Source organism: Calypte anna, chromosome 1, assembly GCF_003957555.1.
Source record: "Calypte anna isolate BGI_N300 chromosome 1, bCalAnn1_v1.p, whole genome shotgun sequence".
Classification (NCBI taxonomy): Eukaryota; Metazoa; Chordata; class Aves; order Apodiformes; family Trochilidae; genus Calypte; species Calypte anna.
This window is the reverse complement of record NC_044244.1, coordinates 43309929-43333785: the sequence shown is the minus strand read 5'-3', so window position 1 is coordinate 43333785 and position 23857 is coordinate 43309929. Positions and strand designations below refer to the sequence as shown.

Sequence of the window (23857 nt, the reverse complement as noted above, 5' to 3'; positions counted from 1 at the left end):
CAGAAAAGCCTCCTGGCCTCTCTGTCAGGCTTGGAGTAGCCTCCTTGCTGTCTGCTGGGATGCATGTGGTAGGGTAACCCCAAAGCCACCACTGGAATGGCACTGCCTGCAAGACTCCTCATATGGATTGTGAGCTAAAGAAAGATAAACTTGAGCTTCCAGTACCATTTCTACAAACTTGCTGATGCACAGGTATTTTCCCCAGATTTCTCAGCCCCTAACCAGCCTGTGAAATGTCTGAAAGCTGCTCAGGGCTCTCACTTTTACAAATGGGGAACAGAAAATTTCATTTGCTTCTAATATCTCCCCTCATGAGTAGTCCAAGATGGGCAGCAGCTTTTTTTTGAATGTGTTCAGCCATCAGACCAGCCACAATCAGAACATGGGCTCCAGGCCCACCTGTATTAACATCCACCTGTTGACCTGGGTGTGATGTCCACAGACACTGCAATCCAGGACATTTGAATGGGGTACAGGTTTCCAGGAGGTGGTATTCCTCAAGGACACTTTGCAATATCATGGCAAATGCTGTCCTTTCTACACAAAGTCACTCCTGTGCACCACTCTCATGGCAGTGCTGTGCACTTCTTGTTACTTTAAGGCATTTGGAGAGATTCATCTTGGAGAAATGTTAATGCATCATGGCAATGATAGCAAGTGAGAATTCAGAGACAGTCCATGGCCCTCTGTGAGGCCTCAGAGAAATTCTAATGTAATCATTTCAGAGCTGCACATCACTTTTCTCTGAATGGTTAATTTTCTGAAAAAAATTTGCACTATTAGAATAGCTGTATCTATTTGCTATTGGCAGTAAAATTTATTAACTATCTGTAAGTGGGAAACTGGCTTCTAGGAGTGACAGAAGACCTCTCTCTGCCTTCTCCTCTGCCAAGGTGCAGCCCATCACATCCAGCTGTGTGCTCATTTCCTTTAATGTGAAAGGAAGTTTGAACTTGTGTCTCCTACCTCCCTGTGGATATCCCAGGTTACAGGGAGGGTGAGAGTCTCAGAACCCTCTGATGGTCTTACTTTATCTTTTGTAAGTAATTAGGGATATTAGAACAGAGTTTGCATACTGAGGCTCTGAGCACCTGGGTGAATATTGAAAGTATTAAGCTAGGGGTTTGGGTTTTGGGGTTTTTTTACCCTGTGTGACTGTGTCCTGATGGAAATAGAACAATAGTCTGATGGACCCAACTCCTGCACACAATAATCTGATAGGTTGTCTCATTGCTCCTTAGGAAGAGGGGATGGTAAAGTCTGTTTTATGAGACACTTAGCTGAGGGTCTGATAGTTATAGAGTAAGAGGGCCCGTAGGATAAGGAATAGCCAGTGAATTTCTGCCAGGGCACCTTGATCTTGGCTGGCCTTCTTGGCTGTTGCATGGTGGCTGTTTCTACGGAGAAGAATGCCAAATGCAGTAAGTTATTAAATAATTTTTATTGTTTATTGCTTGTACGTTTGGGTTGCATTGATTTTTTCTTTGGAAGATGGAGGCTTTGTCTATGTTAGCGAACGGCACCATGCAGTAGGAGCAGATCTGCAGAGCAAAACAGTAGTGAAGACCCAGGGGTATTGCTGCAAAACAGCTATTATTCTAGTTCCACCTCAAGGAAATTTTGAAAGAAACTTGTAGAAAAACAGGAGACCAAATATTGGGTGTTGAAAATGTCAACAAAGTCTTTCAACTTATTAGGAATATTTCAAGTTTTCTGCCAAACCAAAGACCTAAAAAAGCCTGTTCATGAGACATTTCAGTGCTCTTTAAGCTGCAATTTTTGTTGGCAACTGTTTGAACTGAAATTTCATCTGGTGCTTCCTGAGGTCATCTGGCATCCTACTTAAACCTGTGTATCTTGGTTTCTGTGTAATTCTTGCTGTTGTTTCACGTATTCAAAATTGATTTCTTCAGAACCCTTTAATTAAGGTACTCTTATTACTGTCTGCACCAGGGAAAGGGAAAAAAAAAACTCCTGCTGCCTGACTATGAAATCAGTCATGACACACTTGCCTTAGCTGCAGGAAACGGAGAGAGAGGTGGCAGCAATAATGGCAAGATGGGCACCTGGGAACTGAGAAGAAAAATTAAGGATCACATGCGGGATAGAAACCCAGCTGCAATGAAAGGAGTTCATGTGAGGCTTGTGCAGAAGTGGCTTTTAATGTAATAAGCCCTGCCTGCCTGCTTAAGGCTCTGGATGTTGTCCTGTGGTAAAGGCAGGGAGAATTTGATGGTGTTCTGAAGATTGCTTGGACTCTGGAAAGAAAGCAGATTATTGTGAGTAAATTCTGCTGAATTTCTTACGCAAAAGTATTCTCCAGTGAGATCAGCTCTCCAGGATAGGAAGTGCTCCTATTGCTTTGCAAGTTTGTGGTTTAGGTAATGGATTTGACCCATGGCTTTGTCTGACCTTTAATATTTTACTGAAACGTGATTTGTTTTGTGTCAGATGTCAGGACAGGTCAAACATCAGTGGATGTGTTGGCATGTATGAAGGGTCTAGGATTTTCTGCCTGATCTCTCACTCATTTTGGCACATCCAGAAGGGCATGCCAAGGAAAGGTTATAGTCTTGACAGAATACTGGTTTTGCACTAGTATATGTATGTCTAATGTCAGGGATAAAATAGACACTGGCAAATAGTTACTGGGAGTTTAACAACTTGTGACCTGATGTAGTTTTTATATCAAGAGATGAGAAGACTATAATATTAGAGAAATAATCTGTACATATGCATTGCCCTCCTTAAGGCTGCCATCTACTCTTTCCTGTAACATGCTGCAAGTACCAGCTGCTTTTAAACCTAGTCAGTGTGTAAATGATGCCATCTTAAACACCGACACAGAATATGGTTTTCTTCCTGTTGCTAAATTTTTGTGGTGATCCTTAAACAATGAATAGATTTCCATTGTACTTGCTTACAACAAATTGTCTTTTTGATCTACTATGGCAGTGCAACCTAAATTGCCATACAGGCATAAAAAAGACGTGTAACAAGTTTTATAAGTCCAAAGTGTGTATTTAAATATTTCTTTGTATTGCTTGTTCAGCAGTTAACTTGGATTCTTTTCTGTATGCCTTTAAGAAACAAGAACAGTAGACTTGAACGTTTCTTTCAAAGATTCCTCTGCCTGAAATACAGGTTGTCTTTTGGCCAGAAAGAAAAACGTCACTAAAAATTACCGATTTTCAGGAAAACTGTCAACATTCATTCAAGGCTTTTTTAAAAGATGAAATCAGAAACTTTCGGTTTTGGAGTAAGCAGGATAATAGATAGTTTTCTACTGTCTCTTCAGATTTATGTTTTTAAAAGAGGCAGGGTGTGACTGTCAGAGGTTTGGGAGGACATTGTCTGGGCTCGACAAAGGTGTGCAGGTTAGTTGTAAATGTGTGTATGAAGAGCAGCTTCAGGTTCTGAAATGACTGGGAAAACCTACATGTAATCAGTTTGGTTTTTTCTGTTGTTTTCCAGGTTCCAGAATCTCCTGTGGTCTCGAAAAGCCTTTGTGGACAGTGTCAAGGTGTATAACAACAGCTACATCTACATGCCAGCCTTCTCGATGAAGACAGGGACAGGACCCTCCCTACGTGTCTATTATACCCTGGAGGACTTCGGTGCCAAGCAGGCAGTTCTTTTTGCCAACCCCAATTTCCTACGTGACATTGGCAAGTTCTGGAAGAGCAAAGGTATCCATGCCAAAAGGCTTTCCACAGGACTTTTCCTAGTCAGTGCCGCCCTTGGGCTGTGTGAAGAAGTGACAATTTATGGCTTCTGGCCATTCTCAGTGGACTTGCGTGGGAAGTTTATCAGCCATCATTACTATGACAATGTCTTGCCTGATTCTGGGTTCCATGCCATGCCAGAGGAATTTCTACAGCTCTGGTTTCTTCATAAAAGTGGTGTACTGAGAATGCAGCTAGAACCATGCGAGGACCCTTCAGTCCAATCTTCTGCCTGAGGATCGTAGGATTTGGTTTGGGAGATTCAATAATTTTTAATTTCCATGCTCTCCAACAGAGAGTTCTGTTTTCTGTTATTTCTTTTTAAAGGGAAAATAATTGTGGATCTGCATGGACCATAAAAATGCTACTTGAAGGCCAAATGGATTACGTCCTTAATGTATAGTGCTTTGTGGAACTGGGGTGGGGGAAAGCGAATCCCTCCATCGAGTCCATTCAGCAGCATTGTGAAAATAATGTCAGAAGCAGCACAGCTGAAATTTCTGTGGATGTTTTTAAATGACCGATGTGAAAAGGACATTATTCAGAGAGACGAAGAGCCACCCACAAGCTTTTGCTGACAGTGCCAAAAATGACTGTCTATTCAAAAATCCATTTCATTCCAGATTGGCATCTCATACAACTTACAAATTTCCTTTTCCCTTTTTTCCCCCTGTGTGTCTGTGTGTGCGTAAGAGAGCATGTGTGCTGTAGGCTTGCTTTATTTCTTTTCTTTTTCTTTTTTTCCTTTTTTTTTTTTTTTAGTTGCTTGTGGGGATTTTTTAAGTTTATTTTTTTTTCCCTGATGGAAGGAAAGGCTTAAAAGACCCAGGAGCTGAGTACTGTCAACTCATTCAAAGACTCTTGGGAGAGAGAAGGGTGCTAAGAATCTGGATAGAAGAATGTCCTAGTAATGTCCTGCTGTTGAGTATGGGTGGACCTACTTGCTATAGGTTTTAGCATGATAGTTTAGGTTGCTGCACTTATAGCTATGCTAGTGCTATACTGTGGGCAAGAGCTGATTAAGGGAAATCGGTCTGAAAATAAAACTTGTGTTACGAAACCAGTACTGAAGTGCAGCCTGGTTTCTCTTGACCTGCTGCAAAATTTCCACAGTGTCTTTTGTAGCAGGGATTGTTCCTGACCTGTTTTGTTGTGCGGGCTTGGGGATTAATTTTGTATTCATTTGGACTCCAGATGTTCATTGACTGTACAGGGGATTTGAGGTGTTCAGTGGAATGCAGAATGAGGTTATTCATTTGCTTATAGCAGAAAACCTGCAGAAATGAATGTAAGCTTCATTTAAAATGAGTTGATGCTCTGAAAAAATCTTTCTTTGTGTGACTTCTGCCTGGATTGTAACGTTAGCCTTAAAGACTTGTACTTTTCTTGGAAGATTGTCTCTGGTTAAAGATAGTCTGAAAAAAATAAAACAGCCTTTGGGAGCACTGAAAAACTGCATAGCCAGCAAGAAAAAAAAAAAAAAAGAAAATAGGAAAGAGAAGGAAAAAAAAAAAAAAAAAAGTCAAGCAGCAGGCCCTTACGTAAGGGAGGCTCTGTCCTCACAGTGGGTGAATTATGTCAGTGTGCGCATTGCACACGTGCTCTCCGGCCAGCTCAGTGCCTGAAGGGCTGTTTTATTTTGGGTTATTACTTGGGTAGCAGATGGCCCTATTGCCATGTAAATGAGAAATCTTTTTTGTTTGTTTGCTTTGGTTTAGCACTGTAGGACAAGAAGAGAATACCAGCTCAGTCCCCAGTGCGATTTGTGATTTCAGCTGCAAGATGTTATCACCATTAACCTGAAAATCCAGATCAGTATTCTCTATCTTATCCTTCCATCATTAGTAGCTGAAATCCTAGTCAAAGTATTGAAACAACAAAACCGTCATCAGGGTTCCACAATAAATTCCTGTGCTACCTGTTTTAGCTCCAAAGTGCTAGTATTCTGGGGGATGTGTCCTATCGTATGTTGACAACATCTCTCTTTGTAGACTACCAGCTGCAAGTTATATAGATATAATTAAAAAAAAAAACAAACAACAAAATCCATGGCTCTTCTTTAAATATGAATAATTAAACTACCTGTGTAGGACACTAGGAAAAAATAATTGTGCTTTGCTTTTAAACTTATGTTTCATAATAAAACCTTTCTAAATATGGATATTCCAAACATAAAGTGGGAAGTGTTCCACAGGCCTACAGGGCAGTGCTAAACTGTAACCTGGAGATCTGGATGAAATAGCATTCCAGGGATTGTACTGATAAAATCCAAATGTGCTTCTATTATGTACATTTTATCTTTGTCCATTTTTCTGCTAAAAGTACAGTGAACACAGTGAACACAATGATGGAACATCACTTGATAACGTGTTCTCTTTTGTGTTTGTTTTGTCTATCATGTGGGTACTTGGTGAGGGAAGAGCTGAAAGTAAAATATTTTCTTTACTGCTTGTTATGGGAGAATTTTACCAAGCTGCCTTTCTTGGAGAAGAGGTGTCTGTATTTTAATTGAATGCATCCAATTTTGCACTTTTATATTGCTTTAAAGATGCCATTATCATGTGAGAACAACAGTTGAAATATGTTGTGCTAAAATGGCACTTCAGTAGGAATCAGGCATTTCCATGGGGGTGTGAGAGAACAAGGAGAGTCAGGGGGGAAACTACCTCTTTGCTGGTCATGGTTTTGTATTTTTTCCAATACTTGGGAATTTAGTTCTGAACCTTTCTGATGGCTCTTGAACCCTTTGGTAATCCTTTTTTCTGTGTCTTGGGAAAATAATCAGGCTAGTAGAACAAGAGAAAACCATGTATTTTTGTAGGAATACTTGGTGCAGTGTTTCATAATGTCTGGCTTATTCATGTCTGCCCTGGGTATCTGGAGATGTTATGTTCCCCACCTCTGTAAGACTGAGACAGACTGAACCTTTACTCTGGTCTTTGTGAGTCCCTTCTGATGGCTGCACTACTGACATTTACTAGGAGATAATAGCTATCAAAAATTGTAGGAATAGGAGGGACCCAGGCGGTGTGTGACATGTGACTGTTGTTGGAGAAGTTGATCATTCTGGCTCTATTCACATTTGTGTATAATGAATATAACTGCATCTCACAGAGACAAGCCCATTTGATGGGGAAGTAAAGCCTTCAAGGATAAATGATTTTTTTGTAACTTACAGAAAACTGGCAGCTGAGGAAAGAAGAAAAATGAAAATAAATGCCCCTTTTGAGAGCAAAATCTGTTTTAGCTGGCTGACTTGTCAGTCGATACAAATACAGCCTTTTGCCCAGCATATTAAAAAGGATGCAGGAGGGTACTGCAACTCTTTGTGTGGCAAAAGAAGTCTAAAAAACTAATTAAAAAAAAAAAAAAAAAAGAAAGCAAAACAGCTGGAAACTTGAAATCTTGCAGTAAATATGCTCTGTCCATCCTGCTCATGAGGCTTAGAGGCTTAAGTTGCCTAAATCCTAGGGGTAGAGGCATCCATATATAGGATGACTGATGGGAAATATGGCATTGCATGCAAGGGACTGAAGTTGAATCCTTCTTCAGGAGAAAGGTCACACCATGGGATAGAGCCATACTTCTGCTTAAAGACAGGCATGATCAAATCCAGAAGGCTAACTGAGAAATCAGCATTTTGCAGTCATGGCAAACTTTGGTTAAAGTGATTATACCCATCCAGCATTTACCTACTGTTTGATTCCAGTCCATTGATGGCAGTGCCCTTAATCAATCTCATTGCTTGTGATGCTTTACTTTCCTCAAGGTGAATTGAAATCTTACTTTTAGGTTTTTAGTGGAATTCCTGACTCTAACTTCTCTGTTCCCACTGCCAGTCCCTGAATTTCTCCAAAAGTGTATCTGAAGCTGCACAAGTTTTTGCTAGGTTGAAAGCTACTGCAATTCATCCTCAATAAAAACTGGCCAAATGATTTGTTAATGTTTCTTGTTGCTAATTTTCTAATTTTATCATAGAGGTGATAAGGTACAGAAGCACTGGAATCATTGCTCTGCATAGGAAGAATTGCTCCACTTTTGTAAATAGAATAAATTAGATTCCTTTATAAGGGCTGTGCATGGAAGATGTTTGTAGATACAGTATTTTGGGGGGTGTATATGCTTTTGAGTAAATCAAGACCAACTTTTGAACTTGCTCCAAAACCATGTAGAACTTCTTCTTGTTGCTCATGAAGCCTTTGGAGCTCCTTCTAAAAAACACAAACAAAATAGAAGCCAGCAAACTAAAATCTTAGGGAAGGGATGTGTGTACTCATGAGAATGAAAACATTTATAATTTTGGCACAGGCTTTGCTATAGTACTAAGGATCCTCATTAAGGAAAGTTGTATTTTGGTATTTTTGCTGGAATGAGATCAGATTTGGGGTGAACCAGCTATGGAAGCCAAAGGTCAAAGCCTTGGTTTGAGGTTAATATTTGTAGACTACAGAAATACTGCCCATTTTGTCAACTTGACTACTTTCTCCTTTTTGTTTTCTTAATCAAAATTATGTCATAACTGAAGCAAACTGAAGTTTGCACATCTGTGGGATCTAAAACTCAGCATAGCATCTGCTTTTTTAAACAATGTCAGAGTTGTGGTAGTTACTTAAAACCTTCCTCTGCATCATAATGGCAAGGGGTTTAATATCTGATCACCTTTACCAATAATTAATAACAAGAACAGGAGTGAGAAAACTTTTGATATAGAAGTGAGGATGATAGAGGAGGCAAAGGCTATCTGTAGTGCAACAAGGTAACCAGGTGCCCCTAATTGCCAGGGAGTGGGCACGAGCTTGTGTTAAGCCCACCTGTGCCTAATTAGGATGGGCCCCCACTGCACATGAGCAGGACCAGGGGGCCAATAAAAGGTGAGGCCTGAAGCACAGGCTCAGCTCAGTCCTGAGCACGCTTGCAGAGAGGTCAGTTGCTCTTGGAGCACTGTGTTACCTTCATTGCACCACTAGCGCTCATCGCCCTCAGGGTGAGGCTCTGAGGATTCCCGAACCCAGGGCCTTGGCATTGCAGTACTGGGTCTTAGCCCGCTGTGCCACTCAAGCCTCACCCTGGTAACTAGGGGCACCTGGTTGCCTTGTTACACTACAGCTATCTCCTGATTTGCTGCCTGCTTTGGTTCTTTTCTTCAGCTCAGTAGGGAGTATTGGAAAAAATCCAGATTATATGAAGGACAGGAAGTTCTTGAAGAGTTGGATGCTGCTGGGAAAAAAAGGAAGATCAAATCAGTTGTGTAACAAATTGGAGTGCAGCAATTCTTGATAAAGATCCCCAGTTCCTAGCAACTGTAGGACATTTTCATCTGATAGTGACTATGAAAAATAGGACTACTTATGACCTGTAGATGGCTTTCTGAAGGATGGCAGCAAAGCAAAATGCTGTGAGGAGGGGAAACAGATTAAGCAGGAAAGAAAAATACTGTGGAACAAAGAATTATGATGAAATGTCTGTCCATGCTCTCCTGCAATAAAATATACTAATCAGCCATTATCCTGAGTCATCATCTCCTTCATGGAAGAATATGGTGGGCTTTCCATTAGCTCATACTTTCTAGTAAACATAATTCATCAACTTTCCTAGAAATGTCTAGTTCCCTGCTCCATTGCTGTTTGGGGATGCTCTGTGTGCTATGACCTCCCTACTGGGACCTCCTCCTAATGTTATGTGGTTCCAGATCTCCCTCTGGGATAGTTTGGGCTTGTGTTTGTGTCCTACGAAGTCATCCTAAAATATCTGTCTGTTCTGTCCTTCCTGATGACCATCCTCATTAAATGTGACTTTAAAAAATCAGCTGTAAGATAGCTAATATACTTTGTAATTTTTCTTCTAAAGTGCTGATAAATCCAACAGGACTTATCTCCAGATTAAAAACATAGCTTCATTTAGGTGTTGGTAATTGCATCCCTGGAGAATTGAAAGAGGATGGAAGAAGGCTGCATTTTTTAGTGACTTTTGTAAAATAACTTCTGTTTGCTTGAATTCACAGGTTTTGTCACTTAAAATCTATCAGATGTTTGACTTTTTGGTAGTTTCTGAACAGAATAATTTCTAAAGAACTCACTGGCCTTTTTTGTTAAATCCTACCAAACTATTTTCTTAAATGTAAAACAAATACCCAACAGGAGACATAACCTATTCTCCTTAGCTGATATTTCCTTGGCAGCCATGAGCACTTGAACAGCTACTTATTCTTCCCTGATTATTCATTTTCACCAGTTGTTACTACACTAGGTTGAGCCCCAGTGTATTCAACCTCTTAAGCTTAATGCATACACTTGGAAATTAATTTCACTCTGTTTTTCAGTGAGAAAAAAAAAAAAGCTAATTGAAAATGATTGCATGTTCTTTTTACAATCTGGAGAGAGAGGCCCTTCCAGATGGTGTTTTATACTTTTTCTGGACATGGGCTGCCTTCAGGACTGTGAAAACATCCCAGCTGTGTCAGCAAGACTAAGCTGGGCCAGGCATATCCCTTGTGGTGCACGGTTTGCTTGTGAGAGTGCACTGCTGTGGTGTTCTCCTAACAACATACTCTCTACAACTACCTGAAAAGAGGTTGTAGCAAGATGGGTGTAGGCTTCTTCTCTCAAGTAATTAGTGATAGGACTGGAGGAAATGGCCTCAAGTTGCACCAGAGGAGACTTAGACGATATATGAGAAAGGATTTCTTTACTGAAAAAGTAGTCAGGTGCTAGAACAAGCTACCGAGGGAGGTGGTAGAGTCACCATCCCTGAAGGCATTCAAAAACCATGTAGATGAGGCACTTTGGGATACATTCCAGTGGGCATGGTGATTTTTATTTTTCCTGAGTCGACAATTGGACACGGTGATCTTAGAGGTCTTTTCCAACCATGACAATTCTGTGATTCTGTAACTGGTGCTCAGGCACTGCACAGTGTGAGGGATGCAGCTCCTGGCAGCTGGCATGGATGATGCCAGTCTGCCCAGGGGAGTGATGCTGTGTGAGGAGCTCAGCCAACCCTGACCTGCTGCTTGTCCTCAGGGGCAATGAGGGGTCCTCTCCTGTGTGGAGGCAGCAGGTTTGCTCAGGGTAATAACTTGTAAGGATAAGGCTGCTGACTGCTGCTGGGAGTTGGCAGTCACTGGAGTGGATCTCTTTAGATTTGCTGTGGGTGCAATTCAGCAAGTGCTGCTGCAGACTGGGTCCTGGATAATTACCTGTGGCAGGGATAACACTCTCCTACTTCAGAGTCAGAAGTGCTAGGCTTACTGGAATTGATGGCAGCTCATCTCTTTGGAGACCAGCCTGCTTCTTGCCCTGAAACACTTTTGGTCCCTGGCAAGTCTCAGAAGGGCCTATTAAAACTGCATCTTAAAATAAATCTACGTGTACTCCCTGCTGCTGTTGAGGTGGTCAGCTTTCTGCTGAGCTGAATATTTATCCTCTTTATGTCCCTCTAAGCAAAGTGTACTCTCAGCACTTAGCCCACCTGGAATTTACTCTGCTATTGAGTGCCTTTGCCTTCCAGGTTAACCCCATTTTTCTTTTAGTCTGCATTAAACTAATGCAAGTGAACCCAAGACAGTGTAAGAAAGTACCACCAAAAGTAATTTTTTCTGGGTTATGAATAATCCACTGCAAAAAACACTAAGGTATCTTTTATATAGGTCCTGTTGATTTTTAATTGTACATTAAATTAATTATTTTGTTCAGATGAATTGCATCATTTTCTGTTTATTTGAAAGGAGCAATTACAGAAGCATAATATATTATGAACTAAATTCTTTCCAGGAAGTTAGGGAATCTACATATTCTTCAAGAAGCTTTGTTAAAGTGTAATTAACTTGATAGTAAAGGAAACATTTTTGCTGAAAAGGGATGCACAGAGGAAAAGAGGTTTTGATTAGAAAAGTATAATCTGGCGCATTGAGACAGAGATTCAAGTCCCTTCTCAGAGGTCTATCAGGATCTCAGTGTGTTTTGAGAGCGTCATAATCACAACTTCTTTTTCTTTTCTGCATGTATTTGTTTGCGTAGAAGATGCTTGAACACTTTTTAATAATCCCTAGGTGTGCTGAAAATAAACGCTTCTGTTTTTCAGGAGAGCTTTTTGGATACCTGTAGCTTTTAGCATGCAGAGCAAACCTGGCAGAAGATGTCTGCATTTCAGGAGAAAATTGTTTTGGAGTAGCTCTGGCAGGACTCTGGCAAACATAGAGTTGATTGCTGCCTCTTGAGCAGTAGAGTTTCAGCAAATGATCCAGAACATAAAAAAAAAAAAAAAAAAAAAAAAAAAAAAAAAATTTAGCTGCTGCCCTCCCTGCTTTATATCTCCCATATGATGAGTGGTAGTAGTTCTGTGAGGGTTCTTCAACCGTGGACTTTGATCCTGAAGATCATAGGTTGACTAATTTTAAATGACTGGGCTTTGAATGTACTGAAAAATGAATTGAGCATTGAAATGACTGGAAATAAGCCCTGAAGTGTATTAATGTGGTCACGCTGCATGGTTTGGCCTTTTACAAAGCAGACCTCTCTGTGAAAGCCATTTATGAGCTTGTATGTATGAGGAGTTCACTGGAAGGTGATTGCCTGATGCTGCATAGGGCAAGGACTTCAAAAAAAATGTGGTTTTATTTATATCAGTCGCAAAATCCCCATTGAGCCATGGGGATTAGATCATCATTGATTGCTCTTGAAACTTATGTACCCTAAGTATTTCCAAGAGTTGTTCCATGCACAGGCAGACACAGTAGATCTTCCTTTTCTTCATGCACTTCACCTTGCATTGAAAATGGAATGAATTGTCAATCAGAAGTCTTCACCCTTTGTAGTGGTCTCTGTAGACTACCTAAATAATACATAGACATACAGTTATATAAATATGAACAAATTAGCTCATAGCCTGATGTTTATAGCTCCTTCACTGTTGACTATCTTGAAGAATTGCTTTAAAATCCTTTAGTGAAAAGAAATTGCAGGAATTTTACATGTGAAAACAAATCCCTTTTTTTTTTCCTTAAAATACACTGAACAACCTTTAAGTTAGAAATATGTGGGTGTTTCCCCTGGTTTTCAAGTTAGTCTGCAAATCTGGATTTTAATTCAAGTCCATACTTCTGCAAAGTTTCCAATTTTAGACTGCTCAGTTTGGTGTCCTTAGATAAAAAATAGAATGTTACACTCCAGAGGTTTTCAACAAAGAAAAACTATCTCAGGACAGAAGCTCAAATCTTCTGAAGTCTGTTACTGTTTGAGTACTGCCATTTAGTAAAGGTACCTGAAGAGCTACCCAAAGATCAGAAAGGAGAGAAGTATGCAAGGTGCCCCAGTCTTTCTGGTAAAGGTAAAGGGATGCAAGCATTTATTTAACTCCTTGGCTGAATTGGCACCTGAAGTTATGGAAAGTTATTAGATCTTTATGTTTTTGCTTATTTTTTCTCTCTCTTCTCATACTGGTGTGAAGAGCCTGACGCATTCACAAGTTGTTTAAAATCTTTACACAACACTGAACTTTCCTCTGGGCTCTAAACTTTAAAATGTAAGAGAGATATAAATCATTTTACATTAATACTGAGAGTAAGAAAACTTGTATGCAGTATTTCACGTTGTCCTAGTACTAATTACAATATTAGCTAAGAATTAAAATAAAGGCTTTCCTCTTTCAGATACATTTACCTCAGAATGTTTTGAAATCTTTCTTCCTGAGGTGATTTCTCCAACAGGTGAATGGAGATTATATTTCCTAGATGTTTTGAGTTAGCTAACTCATGTTTGGCAAGTTAAGTGAAAAAGAGCCCTGCAATTTTATAAAATATTAAAGTTTATCTGTTTTGAAGAGTGAAAACAAGCAAACAAACAAACCTTGTTACCTGACTGAATTTATGCTTCCGTCTTAAAATTAACCCTCAATATGAGTCAGTACAATAACAACATTGCCTTCAGTTAATGTACAGATTGTGGGAAAGTGAAAAGCTATGCATTTTAATGAGAAATGGTTTTCCTCTATCTCTTTCTTGCCCTTCAATTTATAAGACAAATTCTCTTCTCTCTGACTCCTCTCAAATCAATAGAATTGCCTAGATTTTAACCGTCTGTCTCTTCTCAAACATGAGATAACTCATCCTATGAAAACTGTAAATTAAGATTATAATTTTATAGCAATGCCAGATTATTCTGCCTAGTTAAAGGTTCCTGTTCTGGTAGCTACAAGGTTTGGTGTGGTTTTTTTTCCAGGAGTGTAGAGAATGAGCATTTCATATTACTCATTGGATTATTTGTAAGGCGTATCTCAATGCATTTCAAGCATCTTCTGCAGGCTGTGTCACAATCTGAAATCAAATAATGATATAAGTCATGTCCTTGTTTCAGCAACTTGCATCGAAGTGATCCATGTGCTGCTCTATCTGTCAATTATGTTGTATGAGCCAAATGAAAATGAAAAAAAGGACTTTACAACAGTTTTAAGCCTCACCATTGACTGCCTGTGTCTGGGAACTGGGTATCCTCAAGTAATTTATCGTCTGTGATGGATCAGATGCTTTCTAATGTTTCCATTCATTGCCAAATAATTTTGTTAGACTATTGATGTAATGAGACGATCTTTTCCCCTTGCTATTTTACTACAATTTTTCTTTTCTGATAGTCTTTGCAGGGAAGACATCTTTCTCATTTTTTTCAATGACAATTTCTGTCTAAGGCTCAATTCTAGTCTCAGATGCTCATCATCTTCAAAATATTGGTCTTAGCTTTTTCCCTGTGCTGTGCACAGTATCTTCTTTTCGTAACAGTACATATGATCATCAACAATGAAGCCTTGACAAATTACCCTCCTCTTAAGCATTAAATGGCTTGGATAACTCAGAGTTCTGCATTTCATAAAACCCAGGCTGGCTGTAAGTGTCTTTGGGTTTTAGCCTTTCTTGCATGCAGTCAGGTCTTGCATCTTTGCAAATCTTAGTGCACTCATAATCAATCAGGCATCAATAAAATATAAATTCATTGACAAAATTGCTTTCAACCTCAGCAAAAGAAAAAAAAAAAAGGAGTCTTTTATACACCTTCTTAATAATGGCCTTTAAGTACCATGGTGATGAAAATATTTTTTATTTTTGCTTTCTGTCTCATGAAATTTACAAGCTCAGACAAGGATATAAACAATTTGTTTCAGTATTAATCCAGTTTGCCTCTTGGTTCTGGTACATGTATTCTTTCCAATGACTCTTTCTTTTGTTTGCATCTCAGTGAATGTCTCAGATTCTTGCCCAATGCCTAAATTCTTACTTCATGTAATATAGAGAAATTGCACTTAGTAAGTTTTCTGTTCCTCTGGAGAGTTTACTAGTAGGCTGCATTTGAAATGAAGGGGAGTTCTATCCTCTTCTTGAAGGAAAACAATTTGCTTGAGAAAGCAAGGCATTAAAAAACCATGCCTGGGTCTTGTCTTGTCTTGCCCTGCATACCTGTGCTGGTGGCAGGAGGCAAACCCAGGCTGCTGAAACTCTTGGAGCTTTGGGACATGCTCAGAGATACTGCTGGGGCTGTACCTGGTGTGCAGGGTTTGGGTGGTGCCAGGACTGCTGGGTTCTCAGTCTGGCTGAGCAAGAGGAAAGCCAGAGGGGAAAGGAAGATGATCCCAGCCCTGGGATGAAATATGGAGCCTGATCCCAGCCCATGTTCAGTGGGGGCTGAGCAGGAGCCTATGCTCAGATGCAGCCAGCCGCACTGGCCCTGCTGAGAAGGATAGTTTTAAGTCTAAGAAGTAGTTTCTTTCCTAGCTGGAAACTGATGAGGTAGGGTTATGTTGTCCCCTTCCCTGCCTTTTCCAGTCCTGAGCAGCTCATCACCCCAGCAGGGTGCTGGGAGCATCCCTTAGTCAAGTGTCCTGCAGCACAGCCTCCCTCTGCTGCAGCTGAGCCAAAACATCTGAGAGATAAGTCAGCAAGTGTCCAGGCCCTCTTCAAAGCAGAAGAATCTTCAAGCACAACAGCTGTAGCAATCAAATAGCAACAGACTCTTTATTCCTTTTTTTTATGGAAGGGAAGACAGTGCAGAGCATTTTCATGCCATAGTGTAGCCTCTTGCAGGTCAAGAACAAAAAGTCTGATGGTGCAAACAGCCTGCTGTAAATTCTGGTTCTTCATCCCAAGTGGAAGATGGAAATGCCTCTTATTTTTATTTAGAAACCTAGATTTTAAAAAAATGTGTATTCAAGGACAATTATGAGTATCTAAGTTAACAATTGAAATCTTGTCAAATCATTTTCATCTTCTCCAGCTTTGGAAGTTCGAGGTGACGCAGCAATCTTGCCTTTATGGTAGAGGTCTAAGGACTTCTAAACCTCTCTATTTCTTATGCATATCAATACCACACATCATGCTTTAACTTGTGTCAATGCTGCTGCCACCTGGCTACTTCAAAAAGCTCAAGAGAAAAGAAAACAAAGATGTGAAGGAAATTAAAGGTGCCTCCCTGTGATGTTTATTTTTTGAGTGGCACATTGCTTTGGTAAAGAACTGTGAAACTTAGCATGTGGATGATGATGAATATAAAAGACTGCATGTGTTTGTATTTGAATGTTGTGTCCACGAGCTGGATTATTAGTATGAGCTCTGTAGTGTAAAAATACTGAAAAGAGAAGTGAAATGGAAAGAAGGTATTTCTAGCAGTTTTTGCAGGGAACCACATCCTCTTGTGTCTGCCTTTTCATGCCCAGACCAAGATTCCGGTAGCGTGAACTTTGCCATTAGGGTGGTAATAAACAAACTGCTGTCTTCCTAAAGTTAAATACACTTCCTTCCAGCATTGTAAGGGAAAAATGTATTTGCATTTCTAGCAGCTCAGACTGATTTGCAGGTGTGGGCTCACAGGGCTGTACTGGCTGGGGGGATCAGTCAGGCTCACTGCTGATGCTGTACTGTGTGTTTCCTGCTCAAGGAACTCAAAAGTCTGTTCCTGTGCCAGGAAATAAGTGAACTGTGGTTTGGTAAGGTTTGCTGCTTGCTTATGGCTGGAAGCTGAAGTGCTGTGAGTTTGCTTCCACTTCTTGTAGGCACAGACACACAACTAACGCAACAAAGAGGTTTTCAGCTTGAGTGGAAGAGAAATAGGGCAGGCGAAGGTTTTTTCAGAATTATGAGCTTTTCATTTACCTGACTGAGGTGTTAATGAGAAGTCTGTTTTCAGGAGGGACTGGCATTTGCTTCCTTATTACTGAGCAATCCTAAAATACCCACCCAGCCACAGGAGTGCAGGGAATCCTCAGCAGGCTCATTGCTAGGGTTATACCACCTCCCGAGTGTTTCTCTTAGAGAACAAAAAAAATAAAATTATTTGAAGACAAGCAGCCCAAGAAGCATTTCTTGAACAGCCATGAAGTGATCATGATTTGCCTTCCCCTGTAGCTGCAGGGTCCCTGCTGTCACCTTCCTTGTCATACCACCCACACATCTCAGACCTCCTGCCTTGTAGTAGACCCAGACTACAGGGCTGGCTACAAGAGGACAAACTTTCCTTCTGGTGCAGTGCTCAAGCTAGTGATGTTTGGATCAACAATGAAGCATGTCACACCAAAAAAATGTATGTTTGGAAGGAGCTCAGTGTTTGGTTAAAACTGGCTGATTTGGGATCAGTCTGTGGCTTCTAGTAATGCTGATATAAAACAGCCCAGGTAGGCAGGACAGATATAAGGTGTCTCCTGTCTTTTTTTTGGGAATGGGCATAAATGCCATTTTTGCTCTCACACAATATTTCCAAAGGAGCAACGTGATGTGATATGTCAGTGTTAACTGGTGAATTTTGCCCTTGCGTAATTCTAGTACTTTGATTTGCATTTCTCTTTATCTTTGCCCAGTTTATTGAAAAAATGTGGTGGTAATGTGGTAGTTCGATGTCTTGAGATGGTTTTAAAGTAGATAAGCAAAGTGTTATGCCTCTGAGGTTGCATAATTCCATGGATTTGTCTTACCTCCTGTGACTGGCATGTAATATTTATTGTATCACTTATGATGTGTGTAAGTGCTATGGGCTGGATGTTGTGTCAAAATGAGGTGAGCACTTGGGTAAAGATCTGCTTGAATCACTCTCATTTTGACATGCTCGGGGGCCAAGGTATTTGTGTGGAGTGTGTTAAACATCACAAAGTGTGTTGTTGTTTAGAGTCTTGCGATTAGGGCTTTGTCTAATTCTCTCCAAAGTAGCAAATGTTTGCTGTGGGCTAACACTGTTAAAAGGACTAAGGGTTTATCTTTCTTTGCCTGGCAATAAAGTATTTTCTATTATGTCAGTAGATTTGTTGATTTTCAAGTAGTATGCAGTGCTCCTTTGAAGAATGTCTCTTTTTCAGATGGTTTCATGGTGATTGTACCAAAAAATGTCTAGATGTCTCTCAATAGCAAAAACTGCTTTGTTACTGAATGTATTGTTTATTAACAGTATCTTCTTGTCTTTTTCTAGTAGCATTTTACAAAATATGCCATGAGCATATGGTGTGATTTTTATAAGGGAAGTCTTATTTATAATATTTGTGCAAGTGGACAGAAATGAATCTCGATTTTATAGTAGTCCATGCCTTCTTTCATAGCTAAAGAGTCTTACTGAGCATGATCAGAAGGGACAGGCTCATTGTTTTGTTTAATTTTGATGGCATTTTTCAAAGGTAACTATTACATTATTTATAATTTGGATTTAATTATCTTAAATAAATATCTCCATTTTAAGAAATGAAAATAGTATTTGTGGGGCTTATTTTCCTTCTCTTTTCCCCATTCTCTAACTCAGAATGTCCAAACAATCAAGGTCATTTCCTCTTTCTCTTTTTGTTGTCCTATATAGTCTGTTGTCAAGATTTACATCCATTGTTCTCATCTGATATTTCTGGTTATTCTGCTTACTCAATTCCTTTTCTTTGTTGCTTAGTCAGTGAGATAAGTTTAACTTCAATGATAGTCTGAGAATTAATCTGGGACTGAACATATTCATTTTTGCCTTCCCAGAACAACCCAGAACCACAACTTGGGGTGTATGTAAGAATTCCAAGGAGGCACAGGCACTTTGTCAAAGAGGGTCCCATTCTGCACTTGAATCACTGTAGCTGAATCCCACCTCCTTGGGCTGGATGTTCCAGTCCTCAGTCTAATACTCACATAAGAGGCCCTGAGTACATTTTCTAAAGCAAATTTTGATTCTAGTATCTGAACACCTGACTGATCTGGCTTAGATGTCTAGATTTTCAAGCTAAATTTTCTGTGCACAAGCCTTTTCATATCTCTTCAGATAGCTGAAGTTGACACCGAGTTCCTTTGATATGACAAAAATGTCTTCTTTCATGGTAAACCTCCTGCCTTTAAACCAAATGGAAGATACAGGATGAAATGGTCCTGGCCATTCAAGTGAGAGCTGGAGTATGGCTCCTCAGCCTGGTAGATACAAAAAAAGCAAGCATCTCTGTCTGTCTTCATTTTATTGTGAGAATTATCCATAGCAAAGATGTTCCTTGCTAAGGGAAGAGGGGAAGACAGAAGCTACCTTTCCTTCAGCCACAATTGTTCTTTTTCAGAAAAGTACCAGTTGGAGATGAGCAAAAGACCTTTTAACTTCCAGTTGGCTCAGGCATGGGCAGATACAAATTGGTTAAGCCAGCTGAGAATGAAGTCTATTTCTTTTCCTTAAATGTATTTTCCTACCCAGTAAATAGGAAGTCTTCTCTATTAATATTTCTTAGTTTTCAAACTATAACATCTCCCCTTAGGTTGCTCACTACCTTTCTTCCTGTTACAAGGAGGGACAAATATCAATAGGGGCTCACAAAATAAGAATTCCCTTCTTCCAAGGACTTCTGCCAGGTGAGTTGTCAATGGGTGGAAGCTTCTGCACAGGGTCTTTCTGTTGTGTGCTTGCTTGCATAGTGCATATTGGCAATATTGCTTTGGACAGTAGGAAATCTAGGACAAATCTCCAACTCCTGTAAGCTACATTTCGCTTTTAGCTGGTGAATTTCTACTTTAAAACTGTATCTTGTAGCTACAGTTTTCACTCCAGAAAGGAATTTTGCCTAAGGTATACCACTGACTGTAGGTAGCTTGTTTTTTTTTTCCTTTAGTCCTGTGCCTCTTCTTCCTAGGCCTTTAACCCTGATAATCTAATACTAATTCCTCGTATGAAAATGTTCTGTGGAAAGACAAAATGTCAAATCAGTTCCTCAGACTCCCTCTACCTGGTTTTGAGAAGAGATGCTTGAAGTTGTAGGAACATCAAACATTCATTTCTGAGACAAGAGAATGTTCCATATTCAGGGAAGGAAATTCTCTTGGTATCTCACTTTAAAATGTCTTCTACCCAGATTTCTAGCCCACTGTCACATTGGAGGGCTTGGTGAGGTTATTGCCTGATGAGTATCTGTTTCTTTTATGTACTTTCCCAGTTCACCTTTTCCTGGCATTTTTGCAGAAGCATTGCACATCTTGTATTGCTTGATCTAGATGTCTGGTAGAAAAATACACACCTAAAGGAAAATACCAGCTGTCAGTGAGAACTGCAGTGTAAGCACTGTGGTGTCAAGGAGTGTGTTTGTTCCTGTCTGGTGCAATTGCTCTGTTCAAAAGTTTTATGAAAGTGTTGCATTAGGCTTTTTGCACAGTTGGCTGTGGCATGTTTGCTCAAGCCTGTTCATCAACAGAGATTTGAGCCTCCATCAGATAGCAGATGATTCACAGAATGTGCTGTCCTCCTAGGGACCACAGAAGTGGTTTATGTGTAGCACAAATAACAACTTGAAGTTTTCAAGAGAAGACACTTCTATATGCATTAGGTGAAAAGGGTCCATTTGGGATTTCTGCTACAGATTGCCTGCTTACCCCTTCAGACTCTTCAGCCTCTTAATGTAAAATTGCTGCTATCTGTCAACAAGGACCAATTCTTCACAGTCTTGTAGATGTCAGGGAAAAATATTTTTAATGTCTTTGAAAAATGCTATCAGAGAGAACAGGAGTCTTGAAGTAAGTGACCTGCCTTTCCAATAGAAGTCCACCCAACTGAGTGCTACTCACAGGTCACAATGACATTTTGCTTTGCCAGAGCTGGTCAGAGAATATTTTAAGTGTACCGCAACCATGAGAGGCTGCATTATGTCCATCTTGATTAATATACTTTGTGAAGTGGCTTCCTCTATTGCCCATTCAGTGTGATAATTAAATTCCCATCATATAATGCAACTTTCTCTCCATCCCCACCATCCAGAAGTCTTGTATCTTCTCCAAACTAAGACTCCCTAAACTATTTAGTTATTGTTTTTAATGAAAGTCATACAGTAATTGTGATTATTCCTATTGGTCTTCCTTCAGTCTTTCTGGTCCTGCTTCTTTCTTTCTGAGATGGAAGATTTAGAATCCTACAGATATTAAATTAGCAGGAATTTTAAAATTATTTTCAGTGGTTTCCAGATCAGGCCTTACTAATTTTCACATTTTAGACTCTTCCCTGACAAACTCAAGATGTCCAAGTCAGAGGGGTTTAGCAACTGAAACTAAAAAATAAGGATTAGAACTTTTTTTTTATGTATGTGTTTTACTATTTCATTTCTGCGTACATCCTGGATTTTGATGAGAAGGCTTAAGATGCCTAGAGTAAACTTCTGCATAGAGAGATTTAAATGGAAACCTTAAACATGTTGATATTTTCTTTAGAAAGAATATTAGGACACTTACTGTGAGTAGACACACTTAGGTATAAAACCAAAGTTCACAGAAAATGGAAGCAAGGACAAATACCCTTCTCAGTACAGAGAAGTAGTCAGAGAAGCAAGACATCAGGCTTAGGAAAGAAAAAGCACAGAGAGAATTGGATCTAGCAAGGGGGGTTAAGGGCAACAAGAAAAATTTCCATAGGTATATCAATGATAGGAGGAAGACTAGGGAAAATGTGGACCTACTCCAGAAGGAAGCAGAGGAGCTGGTCACCCAAGATGTAGAGAAGGCTGAGGTACTCAATGACTATTTTGCCTCTGTCTTCACCATCAAGGACTCTGGTCACACCGTCCACGTTTCAGAAGCCAAAGACAGGTACTGGAAAAAGGAAGATTCCCCACGCTGCAGATGAAGAGCAGGTTTGAGACCACCTAAAGAATCTGAAGGTGCACAAGTCCATGGGACCTGATGGGATTCACCCACAGCTCCTTAAAGAACTGGTGGATGAAGTTGCAAAGCCACTGTCCTTTGTATTTGAAAAGTCGTGGCAGTCTGGTGAAGTTCCTGGTAACTGGAAAACGGCCTACTTTCAAAACTGGAAAAAAGAGAAGACCCAGAGAACTACAGGCCAATCAGTCTCACATCTGTGCCTGGCAAGACCATGGAGCCGATCCTCCTGAAGGCTCTGCTCAGTCACAAGGCAAGCCCTGCCAGACTAACTTGGTGGCCTTTTATGATGGGGCCACAGCCTCAGAGGACAAATGCAGAGCAACAGACCTCATCTACCTGGACCTGTGCAAAGCATTTGATACTGTCCCACACCACATTCTGATCTTAATACAGATTCAATGGATGAACCACTCATTGGATAAGGAACTCGCTTGATGGTTGTACCCAAAGAGTTGTGATCAGTGGCTAAGCCTAAATGGAGATGTGTGATGAGTGGTGTTCCTCAAGGGTCTGTACTCAGACCAGTGCTGTTTAACATCTGTGTTGGTGACATGGAGAGTGGAACTGAGTGCACACAGCAGGTTTGTTGATGACACCAAACTGTCAACACACTGAAGGGAAGGGATGCTATCCAGAGGGGCTTTGACAGGCTCAAGAAGTGGGCTCGTGCAAACTGCATGAAGTTCAACAAGGCCAAGTGCAAGGTTCTGCATCTGGGTTGAGACAATCCCATGCATGAATACAGGTTGGGAGGAGAAAGAATTAGGACAGCCCTGTGGAGAAGGACTTGGAGATGATGGTGGACCAGAAGCTCAACATGAGCTGTCAATGTGTGTTTGCAGCCTAGAAAGCCAACTGAGTCCTGGGCTGCATCAAAAGAAGCAGAAGCAGTCAGTCAAAAGAGATGATTCTTCCCCTCTACTTTGCTCTTATGAGGCCTCACCTAGAGTAGTGTGCCCAGTTACGGAATCCTCAACAAAAGAAGGATATACAGCTCCTTGAACATGTCTAGAGGAGAGCCACTAAAATGATCAGAGGGCTGGAGCACCTCTCCTATGAAGACAGATAGAAGAAGTTGGGGTTGTTGAGGATTCTCCAAGGTGACCTTATAGTGACCTTCCAATATCTGAAGGGGGACTACAAGAAAGCTGGAGTAGGGCTATTTACACAGGTGTGTAGTGAGAGGACAAGGGGAAGAGGTTGCAAACTTGAAGAGGGGAAATTTCAGTTAGACATCAGGAAAAAACTCTTTACTGTGAGGGTGGTGAGATGCTGTAATAGGTTGCCTAAGGAAGTTATTGATGCCCCCTCCCTGGAAGTGTTCAAGACCAGGTTGGATGGGGCCTTTAGTGACCAGATCTAGCTGGAGGTGTCCCTGCCCATGGCAGGGGTGTTGGAACTAGATGATCTTTAAGGTCCCTTGTAACCCTTGCCATTCTATGATTCTGTAATACTTTTAAAGATACTGTGAGATGTAAAAACTGATTCTGGTGCACTCTGAATCTAGTCAAGGATGAGATTTATTTTCTTTAACCTAGTTTGTTCTGGTTCTCAAAAAGCATCCTATAGTACTGTCAATATTTTGATCTGTTATTACTTCTGCTTTGTACTTTTCCATTTTTTATGTACCCATAAGCAAGCATAAAAATTAGGGTTTTCTTAATCAGTACCAGCAATGTAAACAACTTGCAAAAAAGAGATAAGCACATGTATACACTGCCAAAGAAGAATTCAGTACTCAAAAAACTTCCAGGTAGTATTCAGGCAGGATATATGCATAGATTTCTTGGAACTTTGTATTCACAATTTAGAATTAAAACTGATGATACTTGCAAATGTGTCTGTTGAAACTAATCTATACCATGTTATTATACAAAAATATTTCAGAAGGCATAGAGTACTTTCCCAAGAAAGGGAATATTCTTTTACTGTGTTATGCAAGATTACTACAAGAACATTATAGATGAAGAGGAATAGCAATTCAGAATTCCTGTTTTAGAAATGATCTGTCATGATACTAAAA

At 40.2% G+C, this 23857-nt stretch overlaps 1 protein-coding gene across 1 annotated transcript in view; it reads left to right on the top strand.

Moving 5' to 3' along the window:
- The window catches only part of ST8SIA1 (ST8 alpha-N-acetyl-neuraminide alpha-2,8-sialyltransferase 1), a 114403-nt gene extending 109936 nt beyond the window's left edge, over window positions 1–4467 (top strand). The window contains exon 5 of the mRNA XM_030469465.1: window positions 3475–4467. Coding sequence (XP_030325325.1) covers window positions 3475–3961 — 487 coding nt within the window. The 3' untranslated portion in view covers window positions 3962–4467. The remainder of the gene's footprint in view (window positions 1–3474) is intronic.
- The last annotated feature ends 19390 nt before the right edge of the window (window positions 4468–23857 follow it).